General features: G+C 45.0%; 3 protein-coding genes across 7 annotated transcripts; 2 read left to right on the top strand and 1 right to left on the bottom strand.

Annotated features, from left to right (window-relative positions):
- Positions 1-925: 925 nt before the first annotated feature.
- On the top strand, positions 926-1,654 carry LOC120896912. The gene has a single exon (XM_040301436.1). The coding sequence runs from the start codon at positions 926-928 to the stop codon at positions 1,652-1,654; it is 729 nt and encodes a 242-aa protein (XP_040157370.1).
- Positions 1,655-1,754: 100 nt separating this feature from the next.
- On the top strand, positions 1,755-2,473 carry LOC120908514 (putative odorant receptor 71a). The gene is made up of 3 exons (XM_040319573.1): positions 1,755-1,858; positions 1,938-2,198; positions 2,276-2,473. The coding sequence occupies exons 1-3, from the start codon at positions 1,757-1,759 to the stop codon at positions 2,333-2,335; spliced, it is 423 nt and encodes a 140-aa protein (XP_040175507.1). The 5' UTR covers positions 1,755-1,756; the 3' UTR covers positions 2,336-2,473.
- A 662-nt stretch (positions 2,474-3,135) lies between these two features.
- On the bottom strand, positions 3,136-9,379 carry LOC120908512 (ninjurin-2). Of its 5 annotated transcripts, none has more exons than XM_040319570.1 (3): positions 9,031-9,377; positions 5,190-5,366; positions 3,136-3,522 (listed from the first exon to the last, which is right to left on the bottom strand). In XM_040319570.1, the coding sequence occupies exons 1-3, from the start codon at positions 9,088-9,090 to the stop codon at positions 3,313-3,315; spliced, it is 447 nt and encodes a 148-aa protein (XP_040175504.1). In that variant the 5' UTR covers positions 9,091-9,377; the 3' UTR covers positions 3,136-3,312. The 5 variants fall into 5 exon arrangements, with proteins under 5 accessions (XP_040175504.1, XP_040175506.1, XP_040175502.1 ...); XM_040319572.1 differs by having other exon boundaries at positions 3,416-3,810; XM_040319568.1 differs by lacking the exon at positions 3,136-3,522 and adding an exon at positions 3,693-4,177 and having other exon boundaries at positions 9,031-9,379.
- Positions 9,380-10,447: the final 1,068 nt, after the last annotated feature.

Below are 10,447 nucleotides of genomic sequence, written 5' to 3'. Positions count from 1 at the left end.
TTTACAGGCTTTCGAGACTTAATTTATTACCACGCAGTCAATCCTTGCTACGGGGGCACGGTCCATTCTAGGCTTGAACCTATGACGGGCATGTTATTGAGTCGTTCGAGTTGACGATTGTACCACGGGACCGCTGCTGTAGTAGTAGGTAAGAATGAATAAAAAAAATAAGTTTCTATTGTTCCTGTTGATGGCAAAACATCCCTGTGGAAAATGGAAGGACCTATCACTCCGTCACGCTGGCCTTTTGACTATCCTGCTAACCTTATAGAAAATATTGTTTTAAGTGGGTTCTGAGGATTCTGTTTATTATTCTGACTGCTCCCAAATGAGCGTTTAAAGGTCAAGTTGTACCATTCATTCATCGCGCTTATGGGCCATCTATAAAATACACAACTTTCATGCAACCATTGTTGATCAACTTTAAAATAAAAACTGCAAATCATCAATTCTTCGATTACCTTCTTCATTAAATACATTTGATTTAGAAACACATTTACCTCTCATGTTGGGAGCATGCAATGTTACTTCTTTTAATTTTAATTTTGTCTTTATTTTCAAGTTTCTTATGGAAACCGCACTAATGGTGTCTTTCAAGCCTTTTATTTTATGTAACAGACACCCCCTGAGATGTTCGGTAGTCCTGAGTTCATTATAAAATACAAAACCCTTTTTTATTGCTAGAATTTTGTGAATGTTATTCTTTATGGGCGTGTTGAGGTAGAGTTTAATTACTATGCACCAAAAATCCTTATTATACACCATTGTTCGAAACTTAGTAATTAACGTTGTGTGAAGCCGCTTTCTATATTGACCCCATACAATCAATGTTGACCATTTGATCGCATCGTCAGTGACCCAATCAGTCAACCAGTCCACGTTCAAAAGTGCTACCAGAAACACCTGCCTCAAGCGCAACCTACCAATGTACGACCCGGGTCGGTTCATCTTCCCGATGCGCTTCAGCATGTGGGCCTGGAAGGTGTGCGGCTTTTTTAACGCACCGGTACCAAAGTCCGTCGCGTACCGCGTGTACTGCTACGCGTTCTACTCCTGCATCATGGCGGTGTACCTGTTTGTGCTGCTGTTGAACGTGTTCGTACCGCAACCGTTCGAGCAGCGGGTGTTCTTCATCATGTACATCTTTCTGACCGAAACGGCCATGATCCTGAAAACGCTGACCATTTATCGGCATTTCAACATCGTCTGGAGCCTGTACGAAACTACGCTGGGGGTGTCATTTCAACCGCGTGACGAGCAGGAACGGAAGCTGCAGCAACGAAGGCTGGCCGTATTCAACCGGTGGTACTATGCGTACATCTTCGTGAGTCATATGGCTGCATTCGGTACCGGGAGCCATTTGCTCAGTGCTGAGTATCGGATGCCGTTCTTTCCGTGGTTTTTCGGTGTCCCGTACGGGGAGGATGCACACGTGGCGTACTACACGATCTTTGCATACCAGAGCTTCGGGATGTACTTTCACATGCTGCTCAACACGGCCGGCGATACGCAGCTGTGCTATATGATGCACATGATAGGCATCCAGCTGGAACTGCTGGGAAAACGGTTTCGCGATTTAAATAACTCCGAAGAGTTCGATCGTTCGTTTGTGCCGTTGGTGCAGCATTACAACAAAATACATCGGTGGGTTTGATGGGTTACTATCACGTTGCATTTGCGCCATATGAGCAATACGCAATGGACCACGTGGCATTAGGAATGGCTTGCTTTTAATTACCTTTCCTCTATTCGCAGCATGCTGTGTCGAGTACAGAACCTCTTCTCACCTGCCTATTTTGTGCAGTTCAGTGTTAGCGGGCTGGTCATCTGCGCTTCGGCTTATCAGGTAGCCTCGATGGTGCGTATATCCAACACCTTACCTTATCATTACTTAACATTCGCCAATCGCCATTAGTAACGCACGTGTCTATCTGTAGCTCAATCTAAACGACTTCAGCAAACTGATGAACGTGTTCTACATGATGTCGATGACGATGCAGATCGGACTGCCGTGTTACTATGGCAACGAAGTAACACTCAAAAGCTACGCCCTTACGAATGCCATCTACTCCTCGCGCTGGTACGACATGCCGCAAAGCAACAGGAAAAGCGTGCAAATGTTTCTCGTGCGCACCAACAAACCGTTCGCAGTGGCTGCGTTTGGTTATTTCAACTTTAACTTGCCCGCATTTACAACGGTAATGCAAACGGGGAAGAACAAAAAAGGGAAGGTACAACTTACTCTATATACATATTTTATTCATGTTCGTTGCAGATTTTAAATATGGCATATTCCGTGTACTGTGTGCTGCAGCGTAAAGCAAAAAATGTGTAAAAGTGCATAAACATATGCCGATTTAATTATTACTCAATTGTCTCTAAATTAACCATGATTGAAACTGTTCAACTGTTGAATGATGTAAGTGTTTTTGAAATTTAAAATTATTATCGCATTGCACTTAGGAACACTTGCTGCCGCGGTGTTTCAGCATTAACGTTGTCCGTTTCGGGCTCCAATGTTTATTGTAGTTTCAAATAACAATGTCATGTTAGAAAAATTTACCTCTTGTTTGCCTATAGTCGTAATAAAAATGACATCAACTGAAAGCAGCTTTTTATATTTGTTGACTGCTACTCGTCTATTTCACGAGTTGAGAACATTTATTGTCAATATTGCAGCTATAACCTTCACACTAACATTGGAATCATTGTATGAAAATCTGCGAAGCACTCAATAAATTATGAAAAAGTTCTTATAAATGTTGAGAAACGATTATTTAACCTTGGAAAAATTCCAATGTCAAAATTTATTTTCACCAAAATACTATCCAATTAATTGGGCGACAGGATCGGACCTTGCATAATTACTAATTACAAATAGTATAGGATGCCTAGGAGGAGGGTTTTAATTATACGTCACATCTAACCTATAATAGTCAGCTGTTTTCAACGGTTAGAATTCACATCAGAATAGAGGAATTTTGGGGTTGCTTCTTTTGCTTTGTTTCAGTGCGATTAACAGTCTTCAGCCAATGTCGCCAAGGTACTTACGCGTTCACTTGATTGAGGGATACGTTAGTTCTCAAATGTTTCTACACTACATACATAGTCCAAAGCAAACAAAAACGCAAACAATTCGCTACAATAAACCCTGTATTACGCTTTTATTCATTTCTTTCTCACTGGTTAACCTAAGAAAACGATAAAATTGTGAAGATTGCGCGATCGCCAGTTGCACTACGACATCACGATCACCTAATGTGTCCTTTGAGTCAACACGCGCTTTGCTAAGGCACCCTCGTTGCCACTCGTTCACAAGGCCTTCGTAGTGCTCTCGAGCCCCATTCCCAGCCCTACATCGCCCATGTGCTTTATCTCCATGCTATTGATCATGATGTTTACCACGACCGTGGCCATGTTGAGACCGAGCGAAAAGTTCTGCACCGTGTTCGCTGTGTCGCGCGAGTGCTCCTTGTTGATGTTGTAGTTGGCCAACAGGATGCAGGCAATCCCTTGAACAATCTGTGCATGTTGAACGAGATGGGCATAAAGTGCATAGATGGTTTGGTAAATATTGTGCTAAGGCGTTTTCAGATCCCACTTCCTCTACATGTTGTGTTAGTTGTTTCAGTTGTGTATGTACGGAATGGCCGGATCGAGCCCAAAATTCATCTTTATGACATCGCAAAACAGGGCCACCACGACGAACCCGAGCGAGAAGTGGTTCAGTATGTTGGCCACCTTCCGCTGTACCTCACCGCCGTGCAGATTGACCAGGGTTAGTATGACGGCCAGCATTGCAGCCGAAACCTGTACCAACCAATTAGTAAAGCAGCTAGTTAGTATGCTAGGGGCGTTACAGCAAATTAGTGTTCTGGTTTGGCGAGGGAAAAAAGGATAGGGATTGCTGCTACTTCAACAAGAATGAAGCCACCGAGGGTTTGGCCGCAGCAGTGAGTGTTGCAGCAGTGGCGGATGGTGACGATTCGACGCGCTCCAGCAACCGGAGTGGTTGCGACGAGTACTCAATACCGAACCCGGATATGATGACATTGATCAGCGAGATGACAAATATGAGCACCAGGATAACATCGTTCAGTACGATGGCGGCCGTTTGGTCCGGTTTGCGGTTGATGTTTAAGCTACCGATCACCACAAACAGTATGCCGACAAGCATCTGCAGGAATACAGAGATATGACAGAGAGAGAGAGAGAGATGGGGGAACATAAAGCATGTTTCGGTGAAGGAGATGGGATGTTAGGGGTTATTTGCGGGAAAGGAGGTGATGATTGCTAGGGTGGACGGGAAGGAGGTGAAAATGAGGCCGTGCGATGGTTGTGGCAATGGCATACGTGGTGTCGGATCTTCCACATTTCCGGGCACGTGTTGTAGTAGCCTAAAACGCGCTATTGTGTTACACGAAGCAAAGCATCTGACACAAAGCAGCACAGTATCAAATAACACCACGGTTTCCATGAAAAATCGATAGCAAATCAATTGAATAGAACTTCTAATCATCTCACGCAATGGTCACGTTCGTCACACTGTGACGTAGGGATAGGTAGGCCTTTGTCCAAACGCAAGATAATTAGGAATCTCCCTCGAGGGAAGAACACAATCTGCTTGATATGCAGTACATCAAACGCTTGACCGATTGACCAATAATCGGCTTGATGGGGAAGAAAAAGTCACGGATATACGGATATACACGCTACGCCCAATGAGAAATGGTACGATTTTATTCGAGCGTATACTTCAGAATCTTTGGATCGAAGGCGGATATCATTAGGTTCACCATGGCAACCAGTACCGCAGCACCGGTGACGATGTAATTGATCACGTTGGCCGATCGATGGTACTCGGGTAAATGCAGTCGACAGTCGCGCATTAGGCTGAGACTTAGATTTAACACTCCCATGATGACCTGGGGACAATTGATACGTAGAGATCACAGGCATCAGCATCACCGTCACCACCACCACCACCACCATCACAAACAGCCCGGGATGCGGGGAAATAAAGGATAATTAGGATTAGGCAGACCGGATGGGGTATTAGCAACGGTACCAGTAACATAACGGATGCGCTAGGAACACCACGGGATGTGCGGCAGATAATCGAAAGGCAGGATTATCCTTATTCGCACACCCCGATGGCGAGTCCCGCTGGGCCGTTGTCGTACACTCACCTGCAGTATGATCGAGATGCTGATTAGTGTCAGCATCAGACCGTAGAACTCGTGCTTTTCGCCCACCTGCAGGATGTACTTCAGCTGCGATGCGTTGGCCGTTAGCAGCGCAATGTCCAGCATGCCCTGGGCGATGGTTTTCTTCGTCGCGTACCGATTGGCATCCATGGATTTGAGCTGCAGCCGTGAGAGATAGAGAGAGAGCAGTGAGCAGCTTAAGCACATATGGCAAGCGAGTTTTGCAAATTATAAAAACCGATACATTCTGTAGATGTTTGTCTTGTGAAACGCCACGTAAGGTTTACTACATTTGGGAAGTCAATGAAATTAGGAATTCATGAGCTTCCAATTTGTTTCCCAGTATCACTTCCCACCCCCTTCCCCAGTAGGATAGGGCTGTTTTAATGCTAATTTCATTACGGCATTGGGCCGCGCAAACAGTCCGCTTGCACCCATCCAGTTTGATCGGTGCCAATTAAAAGTGGAAAAGTACTTTATCGCGGAATCGCACACGGCTACAGCACAGCACTGCCTGCTATGGCGTCAACGTGAACTAAGGGGAAAAGCAACAGTAACCCAGGCATCGCTTCACGGGTAGAGGGGACCGGGCACGGCCAACCTCGATTCGCTCGAATGGGAAAACAGTAAACGTTGAAGGGATTACCGTCACTTTCCGATTTTTGGTGACAACACATACACACACACACACACCGAGAGCAAAGGAAACTTAAAAGGAGGAGGTGTGTATGTGTGTGGTGTAAAACGCAAAAATTGCACGCTAACGACTACGTTTGGTTCGCTGGGGTGACAACGTAGGCCCCCGAGGGTTCCCGTGTCTTGGATGACGTTGGGTGTAGTTGTTACCTTACAGAATGCGATGCGTGCATTCGGGAACTAAAGGGGGATTTGGCCGTAGCTTCGCTGAGGCGAGAGATTTTTGCGTGTTTTAAACAGTGGCAAGGCACACAGGGACACATGTGCTACTACGTATCTAAAGGGATTGTGTGGAGTGGAAAAGTATTAGATTCGGTTTAACTAATGTCGATTTAAAACACGATTTAAGGCATTAGGGTTTTAAGTCTGGCCAAGAGATACTGGACCTGATGAAGTGCATTACGTGAAATGTTCAAGTATCAAGTTTGAATCCAGAATGGTAAGTATATTTTGAAAGGATTGTTTAGACAATTTTAGTAAGTTTGTTCGATTTAATTGTTCTTTTTTGTATAGTACTGAGATAAAACAGTACATTTAAGTTTTTGTAATATATATGAAAAGACATCATGAATAAAAGAGAACTAAAAATAACTAAAAGAGCTAAAATGCTTGGTTAAATTGGTTTTTTCTCACTAATTTCAGTTTCTCTATTCCAACTTTCATTGTACTTTGCTTGGAATTACTTTCTCGAAACGATAAATAATAAATCACTGATGCTTCCACACCTCGTTGCGAAGTTCTATAGAAACTTTCTCGAACTGCTCACACGACTTGAAGTTGTTGCGTGTTTTACTTTCTCCTATATTGCATCCCGATTACTCCTCCAAAAGGTCAATCCCCCGGAACACGCGTTTAGTAGTCAGTGCGTGGTCCGAAGGCTTGCTTTTGGGTGGATTGATGATGGATTTCCTCCTGCTGCTAGCAATAAAGGGTACGCCTGTAATAACTGTTTCCCCGTTCTCGACACTGTCATAATGCAATTATAAAACCTCGATTATAGATTCCTCACGCGTGTGTGTGTATGTCACCAAGCGAGGGGATTGAATTGGAACAACATAGATGCAAAAGTTTTGAAGGGACATACATTGGCATATTCCACACATCCTCCCAGCAGTGGCACACCCTGGGACACACTGCAAACTGTTCGTGTGCGTTTGGAATTTAATCTATTTCTATGCTTGCTTCCTGCTCGCTAACCCCTTCTGTTGTAGGATAAATCCAACAAACTTTGCTTTGCTTTCCGATTCGTATTAAAACCCCATCTCTCTCTCTCGATGCCTCTACTTTTTTAATCCTACTTATCTATGTCACTTAGCTTCTGATGGAAAACTTCGACTTTTCCCTATTTGTTCCAGATTGGTATCGGCTAAGGATTAAAAAAAACCCCTCGTTATGCTGCTGCTGTGAAGTCTTTCACACCTCGAACTCTTTCACGGACAATAAAGGACGATAAGGGCAATACCGAGCCGCAGGACAAAAAAGTACCGTTGTGAGTGTTTGTTTTCTTCTTTTTTTTTAGTTGTAATTTTGCATTTACACCTCGATTCCATTCATCGAAATGTGTGACAAACATTAAGGACTTAAGTTTGATCAAAACACCGATCTTTGGTAGTTTTTTTTTTGTTTAAATCCGAAATCTCGCCCTCCCTTTGCAGCTTCCTTTCTTCGTGGTTTCAGATGACGTGCGTGCGTTACGCACCCTTCCGGCAGTGCGGATGCAGTTGGTGACACCCCACCTTTGATGCTTTGTCCCCTTGCCCCTGAAGCGGAGGTAATATGAGCCAGGCGAAACGGTGTTTTGCCACAAGCGATTGCCGTGCAGGCTCTGCCCATAAGATGTTGCGATAAGAAACAGAGGCGCTAACCGTCCCAAACGGGTAAATTCCGGAGAGGTTGTCTACGGAGTGTCGGAAAAAGCGGAAAGGACCCACTGGGAAGTGGGTAACGAGGGTCCTAAAGAGCCGCTAAGGAGGTGTGTGTGAGTGTATGTGTGTGTTTTTCAAACAGCCACGATATGCATCACTGACGGCTTTTTCAATGTCGGCGAATCAGTGGACCAAACATTAAACATTGGCCCAACGTTTATTAGTGCGTGCATACCACACAGTCAGTAGCAGCAACATCAACAAAATTTCAGGGGTTGCTACGATTGATTGGTACAAGAGGGAAATCTAGAGAGAGAGCAAGATAGAGAGAAAATTGTCACATGCGGTAACATTGGAAGAGCGCGGTGTGAATTAATCCTGTGCGTTGGTCGAGGGGTCCCGTTGTCCCGCTTGAACGCTGCTACGGGGACAATTTAGCCCTTGTAGGAAACGTTATAAACACAAGAAGATTTCGTGCTACGGTTTATGCCAGTCAGCCGTAACACCACAAACGCACTCGTGTGTACCCGTGGCCACAGGTGAGTTGAACCAATCCTACGTATCCGGCCACAGAAACACACACACACACGCACATGCACACACATCGAGATAACATTAATCGTGCATGCGTACGGTTCAGTAACAATGTGATTAATCCTGCCGGAGCTTTACGGGCGTCCATAACTGCCCGCGTCAGCGATAGTAGTGTTTCCGTTTTTCCCCTCAGTAAAAAAAGGACGAAATCATATCCGAAGTGTACAAACAATAGAAAGCATTACGAAGTAACCTTTCGCAACAGTTGCTTCCGGAAGGGCAAGCGTGCGGAGCGTAGGATTGATTTCAACAGACAGGGAACCATTGTTTGGTAGAAAAAATCAATATTCGATTACGGTGTTACTACTGCGACTGGGGATTGAAGAACGGGCGCGATTAATATTCACAATCGTCCTTCGTCCTGCTTCGCTCGATGCAAAACCCGAAGCGCGGCAGGATAATGAGTCACGCATGTGTTTACATTTCCCAGCCTGTCATTATTTTCGCATAGCCTGCTTCTCACTAGCAGACCACATAACCGTAACGGACATAAATGGGGCTGATGGGTGGAGCAGATCTTTTTTTTGTGGAGAAACATTACATGAACTTTCTTGTTGAATTGGTATTGATTTTCACAGGTTGCGTTATGTCGATATGCGCAGGATACGTGCATTCATATTTGATTTTTTGTAAAGCAAGTTATTTCTAATGCGTCCAACCACACTTACAACACGATCACTTTCTGCACCTACGCCAGAAGATGCGGGAAGAATAGAAGCCATCGCCATGGTGGAACCGTTTCTCCTACACACTGGTACACTCACTGGTAAATTTCGCAAAAAACTAAACAAAAATAAACACTATTCCCACGTAAAAAAAACACGTGGCCCTTCGACACCTCCAGCAGGTTACACGCTTTGTTCTCAACTAGACCCACCGACCCACTGGTGGGATGCTTTTTATTGAGCCCTACGGGTCACTCCGCTCGGACACTGACGAACCCGCGAGAGACACGCGCGTGCTGTTGAGTTTGTGGCGCGTGTGCTCCGTTTCAGGATGGCCGAAGGATAGCCCGTTCCGTTCGCGCTAGTCAATACGCCAACCGCTCGGTGCCTCGGTTGGCGTGGTAACGAGACAAAATAAAACACAAACACGCCCTCCCCCATCGCGCTCTGGGTGGTTCTTCCGGTAGGGGCTGTAAATAGGCGCAGTTAACCACCCTGTCCGGCTGCCCATGCTTCATACAAATATGTACGATAATCTTAACGATAGGCTAAAAGGTGTCTGGACGGATGCAATGGAAACAAGTGCATTCCCTTTTCTGACCACTCGCACACCTTCAAGATCAGCACCGGCTGTATGAGGGGGGGCAGGACAAGTATGGGCATTAGACCGCGGTAAAAGGGCATGTCAATGCACTTCGGGCTAGTGCATGTAGAGACCGGGAACGCACGTTGCGTGTCGTTTGTGGGTCGTTACGCGAACGCTCGGAACAGGGATCTTCCTTTGCGGGTGGAAGGCAAATAATCGGCAAGGAAAAAGTGCATTTGCAACTGCCGATGTTTTGTGCTGCTTCTACCGGCCCTTGGCCGTGTTTTGCGTACGAGTTTATCGCCCTATCGGAAAAAGGAAATAGCGTACGCTGGTAAAGGACGTAGTTTGCATGCGCTAGTTTAATTATTCTAATGAGATGCCGCGGCAGCATAACGAAGCGCCTGTCTATAAATGGTTGTTTTTGCTAGTAACAAAAAGTAGTTGAATAAATTATGATACATGTTCAAATATTTAAGTTTTACAGCAATTTCCTCAACATCCTGGAATATTTCAAAATTATTCCTTATACTTAGCTACGCCTTCTTTTTCGTTTTATTTAATTCGCCTCATATCTGCTAGTATTACACGCTTTATTAGCTCTCCATTAGAAGGTGACCATACGGAACAGCAACAAAAAAATCAGTTAAATTCAAATCAAACACTTTACCTTTCAATTCCATCAGGTTGGCAGCGGTCAGGGTCCAACACCAAGCTGTGCGTATACGTGTGTGCGTTTGTAACAACAAATATCAAATTTGACAGCACCGACCGTCACGCACACTTGTGCACTCACGTGAACAGTTCGTCCGGCGCTGGTATGCGAGTGCGAGC

The sequence above is a fragment of the Anopheles arabiensis genome, chromosome 2, assembly GCF_016920715.1.
Source record: "Anopheles arabiensis isolate DONGOLA chromosome 2, AaraD3, whole genome shotgun sequence".
Classification (NCBI taxonomy): Eukaryota; Metazoa; Arthropoda; class Insecta; order Diptera; family Culicidae; genus Anopheles; species Anopheles arabiensis.
Note: the sequence above shows the minus strand (reverse complement) of the source record. Positions and strands in the feature narration are given on the sequence as shown.

Bases quoted from the DNA above. Each gene is read 5' to 3' on its own strand.
- LOC120896912 (XM_040301436.1), top strand. From the start codon at position 926: ATGTACGACCCGGGTCGGTTCATCTTCCCGATGCGCTTCAGCATGTGG.
- LOC120908514 (XM_040319573.1), top strand. From the start codon at position 1,757: ATGCTGTGTCGAGTACAGAACCTCTTCTCACCTGCCTATTTTGTGCAG. The intron at 1,859-1,937 runs GTGCGTATATCC...GTCTATCTGTAG, and splicing joins CTTATCAGGTAGCCTCGATG to CTCAATCTAAACGACTTCAG. The intron at 2,199-2,275 runs GTAATGCAAACG...TGTTCGTTGCAG, and splicing joins ACTTGCCCGCATTTACAACG to ATTTTAAATATGGCATATTC.
- LOC120908512 (XM_040319568.1), bottom strand. From the start codon at position 9,090: ATGGCGATGGCTTCTATTCTTCCCGCATCTTCTGGCGTAGGTGCAGAA. The intron at 5,367-9,030 runs GTAAGTGTGGTT...TCACGGCTGCAG, and splicing joins GTGCAGAAAGTGATCGTGTT to CTCAAATCCATGGATGCCAA. The intron at 4,178-5,189 runs GTGAGTGTACGA...GTATTCCTGCAG, and splicing joins GCATCTCGATCATACTGCAG to ATGCTTGTCGGCATACTGTT.